This window comes from Leuresthes tenuis, unplaced genomic scaffold (assembly GCF_036924035.1).
Source record: "Leuresthes tenuis unplaced genomic scaffold, fLeuTen1.0.hap1 SCAF_3, whole genome shotgun sequence".
Taxonomy (NCBI): Eukaryota; Metazoa; Chordata; class Actinopteri; order Atheriniformes; family Atherinopsidae; genus Leuresthes; species Leuresthes tenuis.
This window is the reverse complement of record NW_027325357.1, coordinates 20,653,889-20,665,363: the sequence shown is the minus strand read 5'-3', so window position 1 is coordinate 20,665,363 and position 11,475 is coordinate 20,653,889. Positions and strand designations below refer to the sequence as shown.

The 11,475-nt window shown below is 39.7% G+C and overlaps 1 protein-coding gene across 1 annotated transcript; it reads right to left on the bottom strand.

Annotated features, from left to right (window-relative positions):
• Positions 1–218: 218 nt before the first annotated feature.
• psma5 (proteasome 20S subunit alpha 5) lies at positions 219–4,831 on the bottom strand. Its single transcript, XM_072382473.1, has 10 exons — positions 4,748–4,831; positions 4,411–4,461; positions 3,926–3,992; positions 3,704–3,830; positions 2,171–2,238; positions 1,978–2,085; positions 1,801–1,859; positions 1,600–1,702; positions 685–771; positions 219–591 (listed from the first exon to the last, which is right to left on the bottom strand). Exons 2-10 carry the CDS (start codon positions 4,437–4,439, stop codon positions 514–516), a joined length of 726 nt encoding a protein of 241 aa, XP_072238574.1. The 5' UTR covers positions 4,440–4,461; positions 4,748–4,831; the 3' UTR covers positions 219–513.
• Positions 4,832–11,475: the final 6,644 nt, after the last annotated feature.

Genomic DNA, 11,475 nt, shown 5'->3' with positions numbered 1-11,475 from the left:
GCTGTTGTGGACTTAAACCGTCTCCGCTAAATAAGTCAATGCTAAAAATAACTAAATGAACATGAGTGAAACAAGTTCAGTGTCAAACAGTCTTTGAACACCTGTGTGCTCTACTGCATATTATTTTGCAACCATGTGTACAAAACCGAGAATATATTTAATACTGTTAAGGGACTGATGCCAAACCCTCAAACATGTAACACAAAAAGACAAGTCAGTCACTTTCTGTATACAACAGTTTAATTGTGGTACTGATCCGTAACAAAAAAATTTCCCCCAAACCCCCCCCTCCCCAACCTTATTCCTGCCACTCAGCTATACACTCCAAAACAGAGATGCACAAACACCGAGAGACAAGAAGTAAATTACCACTTTGCAAATAGAAACCTCTGAAAATTGGTGATTGCAGCAGGTTGCAGGAAAGTTGTGGTTGCGTTTTGACATTAGGCCCAGGTGGTACACCTTCATGTCCTCTCCTCTCCAGCCCAGTATTCAAACCAAGTCTCTTCCACTCTAGATGTCTTTGATTACATCCTCCAGCTCCTCTTTGGAGAACATGTGGAAGGTTTTACCAGGCTCCACTGTTGCCAACTGCACAGGAGACAGAGAAACGGCATGAAAACGAGGATTTCTGTCTATAGACACCTTGTAGTAATACAATTTAGAACACGATGATAAACCTACCTCAATATTGGTGGCGTTGAGCTTCTCCTCCATCACCTGCTTCAGAATGGTGAGAGATGACTTGATGGCGTCTTTTAATGTCATTGACTGTTGGTCGATGAGGCAGAAAGACAAACAACTTAGTATATGGACCGAGAAAATCTAAAATTTTTCACAGAGGAAGCTGAAGCCATGACCGTCTTATTTCAATAGCATTTAGTGTTTCTTTCATACATGAATTTTCCTGCGTAAACTGATCCGTTTCATATTTAAACTACATAGCACACGGTATTACGTTAGTGCACGCAGCTCAACAGTTTCGAGGTTGAGCGACACTGGACCGTTGTATAAGCACGTAAGTGAAATCAGTTTTACAGCTGACGTTCCTTTATTCCAGACAAACTTAAAACTTATGGACCAACAGCTGTTGCCAGAGCAGATGACACAGATCACCCTGCGCAGCTAATCTTCTCCTCTGAAAGGAGCGTTACCAAAAACGGGAAAGGCTCCTTCTGATAGTAGCTCTCCAATGAGACAAACGGCCGCACCGCTCCCCCTCACTGCAGCTCTCAGACTGAGCTGCGACAAGCTTATGCGACGAGTGGACTGTCTACGTGAATGAGTAACACTGACAAACGGACAACACAAAGGGGTAACTGCTGGATTAACTTCAAACAGCAGTGAAAGTGGAGTATTTGCGTGTTCTAAAGTCATTGCTGTCATGGGGACGGGGCTGAGTTATTCTTTCACTATCAATAAAATAGGCCCATCAGTACCAGCCTGAAAGCCATACGCGAAAAGAACTTCTGAAAATCTTTTCAGGTAAATGCAAAAGAACCACACGCTGAAAGTTTTCAGTCTCATGTGTCGTCATGAGTTCCTACATATCCAACGTGTGCGACTGAAGGTCAGATGTAACCACGAGGTTGTCAGTACCTTGTGGTAGACCTCTTGCAGAGAGCTTTGCGCTCCCTCTGACGCAGAGCCGATGGCGCGAGCATCACACTGCACAAAGGTTCCTGAAGGGTCCATGTGGTAGCTGGATTACACAGAAAAATGTTAAATCTTAGAGTAAATGAGACTGTAATGTAAACATCATTCAGATCACCAAAAGGTTCAAATATTATCTGCGCATACAGTTGTGGTCCTTTCTCATCGACTCCCCCGAAGAGCAGAGCTACGCCAAAGGGTCGACTCTGAGGAACACAAGACACACAGCAGAGGTACATAAAGCCAGCGAGTACTGGTTTGTTCATTATTGTCAAAGAGTCTGCATCTGATAAACAAAGCACGGAAGTTGGATGAGTGACTGACCATAGCACCGGGGTCTGCGTCTTCCTCTCCAAACTGCAGCGCCAGGTTGGACACAGCCTGAGTCACACTTTCCACAGTCATCGTCTCATTGTAAGTGAACCAGTGGTTCTGCAACGAGGCGCGTGCGGGTTAGCAGCACACAAAGCACACACTCACAGTACTGCTCACATTACACCATGCTCAGAGTCCATACCTGTGTTTCCACTCTTGCTTTGTCAATCAGAGTCTTTGCATCAGCTATCAAGCCGCTCATGGCGCAACCTTAAAAGCAAAAGAGAATATTAAGAACCTGAGGGTCCTCCACATGCTGCGGTCTAAAGCAACAACCCGGGAGAACTGTCAAACTGGGAGAAATGTCAAGAAATTCCACGGCGCCTCCCTGAACTTTACCGTGCGAGAATGTGCAATAATACCTAAAACAGCACCCGACAGCACTGTAAAGGGTCGGGGATTTTCTTGTGTCAATAAACAGAAACCTGAGTGTGCGTTTCATACAAATATGTCACACAGTGCTCTCATAAAGTGAATCTGTTTCAAATCAATTAACTTCTCGGCCCATTTCTCAGAGTGTTATTCAGGGCACAATCCTTTAGGGTGCAGGAGTCAGGATGGTGTCGAATGTCTTGTTTGTAATGCTCGTTTTTTTTTTATTCTTCACAGTTACATACACAGTTGAGCCAAGCTACAGTTGCAGCTTGACTCGGCCATTCAATTGGGTCCCTGACTTCTTCCCAGTATACATCCACAGGACTAGAGTCAAGTTATTGACTACATAGTCAGTATATATTTGTATATTTTGTATAACTCGTCATGTACATAAGTACAGCCAAAACGACAGCGGAGACGTTGTCTTGACAATAATTGAAGGGTGATTTTTTTTTTGTCAGGAAGCTCTGACATTTGAAATCAGGATTTATTTTTTTAGAGCTTAGTGACAGTCTGGAAACGCTTTAAGCTACTGCAAGTTGATATGTACTCTTGATGGGCTGATCTTCAGTCATCCTTTCTGTTTCCTGTTAGCTGTCCCATAAAATAAAAAATAAAATACGTGAAAGGAAGCAGCTTTATTGAGGATTTGGCTTCATTAACATATGCTCAACAATTGTTTTTATAAAGAGAGGAAAAAGGATGGAAATCTGGGGTATGTCCAGAGTGCCATTTGAGACTTCAGTGTATACATGCATTTAAACTGGATCACCTGCGTTTGTTAGCCTGGTTTTGAGAAGCTTAATTTTGTTTAATTTTGATCCGATTAACACAACAATTATAATTAAATCATAACACGTTATCTTTTCTAGTCTCGTGTAAACGTGTTGCCCGTCTTTACTGTTTTTGTGCTCTGAAAAAGCTCTTTGTCCTACTTTCCATTTGTATGAAAAGCGCCGTACAAATTTAAAGTCTGATTAATTGTCACGATTCACACAGAATAACTGTAGCTGGAGCAATGAAGAAACCTCAAATCTTAGAATTTGAAGATGCATCGCTCAATACCGCCGAGCCTCAGAAAGCTGCGTATTAACAGATGTATGCAAAGCTCAAAGAACTGAAGCAACATTACAAAGAAGAGAGGGCCAAAGATGGTCTGCTCCTGCATTCCAAATGTTTTAGGATTTCTTATTTTCTTACATATCTTTGTTTATTTGACAAACATTTGGACACTGGGAAACTCAATGCAGCTACGTAAACAATATGTGTCTCAGATGGCTCTGCTTGTGTCTCTACGTACCAATGTGACTGTCGATCTCCACAATCTTCTCAATGCTGTTAGGCTCCATTAGGGGAGAAGTAATCCTCTTCTCCACCGCCAGACATACTCCTTCTGATGTCTGGATGCCGATGGCTGTAGAGCCCAACTGAGAAAGCAAAGCCAGACCAATGAGACTGAACGTAAACAACTTAAGTTTAATAATCACCAACACTCAGAAATTATCAGAGAGTCAGCGCTCACCTTTATTGCCTCTATGGCATATTCAACCTGGAACAATCTGCCCTCTGGAGAGAATGTGTTCACACCTCTGAAAAAAAACACGTTAACATTAGTCATTGATGACAGTGGCTGATTAGTTAATGTTGTAGGTTAACAATGTATTCAGCCACTGAAAACTGCAGTGTTGTTGCGGTGGAACGATTTTAAATACAATAAATCGTGGTACAATAAAGGTTTAATCCTGTAGGGAAAGAAAAAAGTGGTGATAACGAAAGTGAAAGTACGGCAACTTTTTTTCCCCTCAACACAAGACAGTTAGCTGTTGGCTAACGACCAGGAAAATCAAGCCACAACAAGGAATAGAAGAAAACGGCCGTTTCTTGTTTACTTCATGCGTCAAATTACATAATCTGTGCAGAAAATTAAAATCACGGGTCTCCCGTTGGTTTGTTCAGCTCCAATGAAATGCGCTCAACAAATGACAAAGCAGTTTGTGCAGCACCTACCTGTCATATTCCGATCTGGTCAAAAACATCTTTTTAGTTTCAAAACAGGATCTATAAACACAGAGGAGAGGGGATCATAATAAAGCACTATTTAAAGCCACAATACGGTAAAATCTTTGATTGACTTTGCTTTAGCAAGTTGATTAGTTAGCATAGTTAGCTGCCACAAGAGGTAAGCGTGCTAGCTACCTAGCACAGCTAGTTTATGAAACAACTCATGTAAACGCTCAATTACAACTAAAATCAACATTTAAGTCGTTTAACTATATTCTAATGAATATTTTTATGCGACTTCACTACATTCTTCCGATTATTTGAACTTAAGTGAGTCGTTTACCTTAAGCCACAAACCCTTGAATGAGTTCGCTTCTTTCAGGAGAAGTGTCTCGGTGTAACATCTAAACTCCCCGGGTTGTCAACATGTGCCGAACTGAGGTTCCGCTTTGAACTGTGTTAACAATCGTGAGATAATGCACTTTAATGAAATAACGTAATTAAGATGAGATGTTATAACTCGCGTACAAAATAAAGTTTGTTAATAGAGTGCGATTAAGTATGGAGTAATATTGATTGAATATTCCTTTTAGGTGGAAGCTCTGGGTGGAAAAGCCTACGTTAGTCAATAAGCAGCTGGGGTTCTGGAAATCATCTCGCTTTGTCTTTTGAGCTACACTTTCTTTTTCTTTTGAAGAAAGGCATACACAAAAATGTAAGGTAACAAAAGTCCTGTACAAAAAACAGCAGTTGTTAATTAGTCTAAAGTATTCTGCATGTCATTGAAGATATCAGCCACTGAGGGTCACCGTAAGCTTATTAGAGCACAGTGTAGCAGGCCTGTAAATATGTTTCCTTTGCTACAAGAGGAGAAACTACAATAATTGTATAAGTGACTGTTTTGAAATTTTGGATTTTGTAAGTATTTTCTGTAATAAGAGGGGCGGTGTAACTGGTCGCTGATGTATGTGTTTTCAACAAATGGTTCAAGTAAACACAGTGGATCCACAAGTTGATTTGTTCAGCCGGTAAAGTGCCCAAAGCAAAATCAGTTTAATCATGTTCGGAAGCGATCCAAGGCATTGGATGCTATGAGGCAAAAATGCTCATAGTGTCTCTCTTGCCCCATATATATATATATCAGATATTCGCTCACAATAAGTTTTATAACAACTGACTTACTGCGTTCTGTAGACTTAAAATAATTGTAACTGTCTAAGAGACATGTTATTAAAGACCTGATTGTGTATAGTTGTCAGAGATTATGTATTTGAGTTCATGGAAACAATAAACACTTAATAAATAAGATGGTTAAAAGTACCATCTAAGATCTACCATTGTAAAATTGTTGTCAAAATGAACTTGTATAGTTTCAGGTAAAAAAAAATGGGTTAGATTCAACATGGATGCAGAGGAAGTACACACGTCTCACGCACTACTATTCTTCATGTGCTCCAAAAGGTGCACACGGTAATGAACTATTATTGTTTTATGTTTCAATGTTAATGACATGCATTTCTTGGACAATTGTGTGATTTCTTGGATTTGTTTTATTTCTTTAACACGCCCGTGTTTTGTACAATATCAGCGACGAAAACTAGCATGAGGCTAAAAGAAAACAGAGAAACGCGATATTTGAGCCTGAATGTCCTTTTATTTTTGTAGTTTTCACGGTGTCTACTGAGGACAGACAAGACTTAATAAAACTTCAAAAGACATCAGTATGTAGCGTGGCCATCTTTTCATTGGACCTGTGCAGCTACAATAATAAATATTCTTTGAAGCTCATCTCAGTAAAAATTCTCGCTAACTTCTCCTGGTATTTTTGTGGTATTTGTTAAATGTCACTGATTGTTGAACTCAGAGCCATGCCGTCCTGTTGTAAGTCATGTAACAAATGCGAATAGCTTAGTGTAAAAACTTCAGCATCTAACTGAACATTTGGTCTTTGTTCTTATTTTTTGTTTCAGTAATTACAGATAAGTGAGTCTCTTCGTAAGATGCTGGGTCATGTCGTGCACTTAGCTTAGCTTTAATAAACCACGGCATTGATTCTACAATCTTTTCAACTTTACAGGAGTGAGAATAAGATCCCACTGTTCCAGCAGATATTCCTTCATTTCATGTTTCAGTCATGGAGCTGGTGGGGTTGGATGACATCTCTGACGGGTGTTTTGTTGGGCTGAAAGATGGTGACCATGAAGCTTGTAGCATATCTGTGACATAAATCTTCCTACAAAGATAATCCTCCAGTGACCTCTCCTGCTCTGTGGATGGGAACATTGTTATCCTGGAAGAAGCAATAACCACCAGGATAGAAAGGATTCATTAGAAGATAAACATGATCTCCTAAAACAACCTGGATGTCAGATCCCACCATAAATATGAGGGCAAGCAGACCAAAATGGAGTGCTGAAAGGAAACATCCTAAAACAATTGGCAGAGAAATGGTTCGGTTCTCATTCATGGACCATTTAAGTTCTGGAACTTCAGAGCTAATCGCCCTGGTGAACTGATGCATTCCAACCCTTCATCAGTTCCAGTCAGGAATGGGAGAACTGATAGTAGAGTTCAATGCATTCATTATGCTCAGGACATTAATGTCAACTTTTGGGGTTGAAAATCCAACATATGTGGATATTGAACTGGATATTTAATTTCTTTATAACTTTGTATTTTAAATGCAAAATCTCTGTTATTTTAATTCTGTGAGATTCAATTTCCTTCCTTAGTCGTTTGTATAATTCTCTATCTATTTGACATCACTGTAGTATAAACATTCGACACAAAAATGTGCTGTCTTTTTAGGATTTTGTTCCATGAGAAGCTTCTGATCAATCATTCAAATAACGGGAACATTTTCTTGCACACTGAATTCTCTTTGCTGTTCAGTGTGATGTCATCTTTTTCTTTTTGCTGTTCAGTGTAATGACATCATAAAGGGCGGCGCTTATCTGCTGATAATGTATCCGTCACAATCCAGATTTGTCCAAACAGTTTTAACCAAAACACATTTTCAAATCCTCTGCGACGAGGAAAGATTGCGACAGCTGGAGAAATTTACAGAAAATAAACCATAATTCTCAGTGTGCAGAACAACAAAGCACTGTTGTTAGTTGGTACAGACATTTTGTATCAACAGAGTCAAAAAATGACTCAATCCAAGCAGCCCTTCTGTCTCAAGACTCTCTTGAGTGAAAACAAAACCCTTCGCCAAGAGAGGGACTCCATCAACAAAATCAAGATAGAACTTGAAAAAGAAAAGAAGGAACTTCAGAAAGAAAACAAGGGCCTTTTAAAAACTGTTGATGGTCTTTGCAAAGAAATGGAGAAATCCCGAACCAAAAGCAAAAGGGATCTCCAAATCCAAAACAAGGTTTTGTTAACTAAGAATGAGGCCCTCAGCAAAGAGATTGAGCACCTCAACTTACTTTACAAAGTTGTTAATGCCCTTAAAAGTGAAAACAAGGCCCTGACGACGACCTTGAAAGAAAACCTTGATCAGCTGACCCTGGCCAGCACGAAAGAGAAAACTGCAATGGAACATAAAATTCAGAAACTGCAGAAGGAAGTTAAGCTGCTGAGCAGAAGAATGCACTATTTCAAAGCTGTTCAGGTCAACTATAATGCAGAACAACTGGAAATCCCATTCCTAAAACAACAAAAGCATGACGCGCGAAAGGAGATGATTGACCTGAAAGTACAGTTCAAGCAAGAAACCGACAGCCTGAGAGTGCAGAATGAAACTCTACAAAACAGCCTCGTTCAGGCAAACAAAACACTCCAGGAGTTCAAAGTTATCGAGCAGAAGGGTTGTGAAATGAATGAGGAAAATGTTTCTGCCCACATTCAGGCTCTGAAACAAGAAGTTGTGGAGCTTAAGAAAAAGCTGCATTACCGAGAGGAGACGGTGACTCAACAGAGCAGAGCTCTCAAAGAACAGGATCAGAAGCTCCAAGGTGTTTTGCAAGGCTGCAAAGACCTGGAACACAAATTTGGTGAAATGGAAAAAGAAAATGTTTCACTGCACCGACAAATAAAGGGCCAAGACAAACTAACCGACCACCTTAAGAGGCAAGTGTACACCATTGAAGAAAGCCTGGCAAAAAAAGAGGAGTTTCTGCAAGAGAAAGCACAAGAGCTCCAAAAGGTTTGGAAAGAATTTAGAGTCTTGCAGGGTAAATATGATCGCGTTAATCTAGAGAACATCTTACTCCGCCCACAAACTCAGGCCTTGGAGGAACTACTGGACCAGGCTCAGAAGCAGCCCAGCGAAGGACAAGAAACCAGTGGGAGAAAGGATGAGGCCCTCCATCAAAAAACTCTAAAGATCCAAAATGTTCCAGAGGAACTCGCGAACTTGAAATGCAAATATGATGTAACTGATGAAGAAATCGAGTGATTGCACCAAGAAAATCAGGCCCTCTGGGAACAACTTGACTTGGTCACCAACAAATCGAAGAGCTCCAGGAAGCTTTGGAACATCTTTACAAGAGCATGAGGCTTAACTATGAGGCATCTCTTTACCAACAAAATGACACCTTCGAAAAGCCATCGAAAGGTGCCCAACGTGCAGTTACGGAGACCAGCAGCCTCCGAGATTTCTCAGATCTTCTCAGCCAAAAATATATGGCTGAGAAGAAAAAATATAAAAATATATGATCGAGTTTAAAAGTTAAATGTCACTGATTATTGGGTTTTTGGCTTTGAGTTTCTGTTATTTGTTCTTCGCTGGCATGAACACTGGCTCTGATAGACAACACATGATGACTCTACACAAAATAAACAGGAGTAGATGCTTCTTAGTTAACATGAAATATCAAATGGCAGAGAACTAAGTTATTTCACTGACCTTCAAACGTATCGCTGTGGTCACTGCGCTCTGGTCTGCTCTTCTTGAGGTCTCAGGGGTCACGACATAGTGTGTTTTTATCCTTTTCCGATGTCTTGTTTAAATGATAATAATAATGATTTTTTTTTACTCTGTGTTACTATCTGTGTTTCCTGGAAAGCACTTTATTGGACAGAACTCGCCAAATAAATGTATTGTTATTGTCATTCCTACATTCTAGAGTATTTTGTGACTCATTAATAATCATGATACATGTAGAGAGCTTCTTTTTTTTTTTTTAAAGCCGGGGTTGGTAAGGACAATCTGATTGCTTATAATTATTGTGGTGGATGAAAGTAATCCTAAAAGTCACTGTATGTTTTAGATTAAAACTTTTAATCAGAAAAGTAGCATTTTATGGTATAATACGCTCATTACAATGAGATGCTATACCACTAATCTATCGTTAATAATAATTAGATCAAATATAGTCTATAGATTAAACTCCAAGTCAGTCAAAATCAACACAGTTTGAGTGTATACGACGAAAATGCTGGTGTTTTCTCTGGGCCAGAGGCAATTTCAAATGGTGTGAGGCAAAGTGGAAATTGTTCCCTGGTCAGATAACTCAAAATTGTATAGTCATATTCAACCATCCTGCTTGTTATCAGAGCTCGGGTCAAAATCATGCATCTCTGATTGTAACAGGGTGCATAGGGCCTATGGATCTGGCTACCTGCATTTCTGAGAAGTGCTCCATCAGTGCTGAAAGGTTTTTAAAGCAACATATGTATGGGCTTAAATTCGTAAAAAAAATAACTGCAAATGCACGGAGGGTAATCTACAAACTATTGTACATGCCTTGAGTTTCACACGTGTTTTACTATCCACAAATACAAATTTCCTATTTGTAACCTGTGTGTTGGTTTTTACGAATATATGTGTACTTGTAAATGTATAATTTTCTATTTGTAAAACAAAAAGCCATTTGTGAAGCTGAAAATTCTGTTTGTGAATGGTGACTCAGCATTTGTGGATCACGAATCACACGTTCGTATTTTTGAGACATTCTTTCTGCAAATCCACACAGATCCACAAATAAATAGCTTGTGATTCACAAAGCACCCTCCAGTAGATGGCACTGTTGTTCATTGATGTATATATGGCTCGGCTTAAGAATGACGAAGAAAGAAAATCGCTGATGAGCAGTAACGACATGGCTATGTCCGAAATCACTCCCTAACCACTATATAGTGACCACGCCATTTTGTAGTGGTGTCCAAATGTAGTGCACTGAATGTATCCCACAATTCACCACGAAATGTAGTGAACATCCGATGGTCACTAACCGGATCAAGATATCCTGTCATGCAATGTTTCGCCTCCGCAGCCGGTTGTAGTTAGCCGTAGGATGACTGGCGCGAAACAAATTCATGAGTTGTGGAGCAGTACAACAGTCAATAAGCCAGTTTATTCCATTGTTTATTTTATTACACATTTCAAAACAGGGCAATTTAAATGGCTTCCTTCATTCATTGTTAAAAAAACAAACAGCATATAATTAAACATTCCAGTAGGTTACACTGTAGCTTGCTGTTACTAAAGAGCCAAGAGAATAAAATATGAAAATATGCTTAAATAGTAAACAAAATACAAAATGAAAATTACAGGACAGTAATCAAAAGGCTCTTATTTAACAAAAAATGTATTGTGTGAGACGACGTTAATGTGGTATGTTTTAATTGTGCGACAGCGATTACGTAATTATCGGCAACAAGAGTATTGTCTGAAAGTGTCCGAAAGATTTTTCTGTTGAGCTCACGATATAGTCCACTATATTTATTTCCCCGTGTAGGGAGTAGGGAATGAGTAAGTGATTTCGAACAAACCAGTCAGTAGATCACCCCTGTGTATTTGCAGTTATTTTTTAGACAAATTTAAGCCCATACATATGCTCCCAACCTAATGACAGGGAAGGCCTTACATATTTCAGCATACAAATGCTAAACCCTACACTGCAGCTACAACACCAGCATGGCTTCATAGTGGAAGAGTCTGGGTGCTGGACTGGCCTGCCTGCAGTCCAGACCTTTCACCAACTGAAAACATTTAGCCAAACATAAAAGGTTGCCCTAAACACGCAACCACATTTGACAATAAAGGACCACAAGAAAAACAAAACCTTGTCTATTGCATTAATTATTTCAGTCTGGAGGACCACCATCAGTCTGAAATTCAGA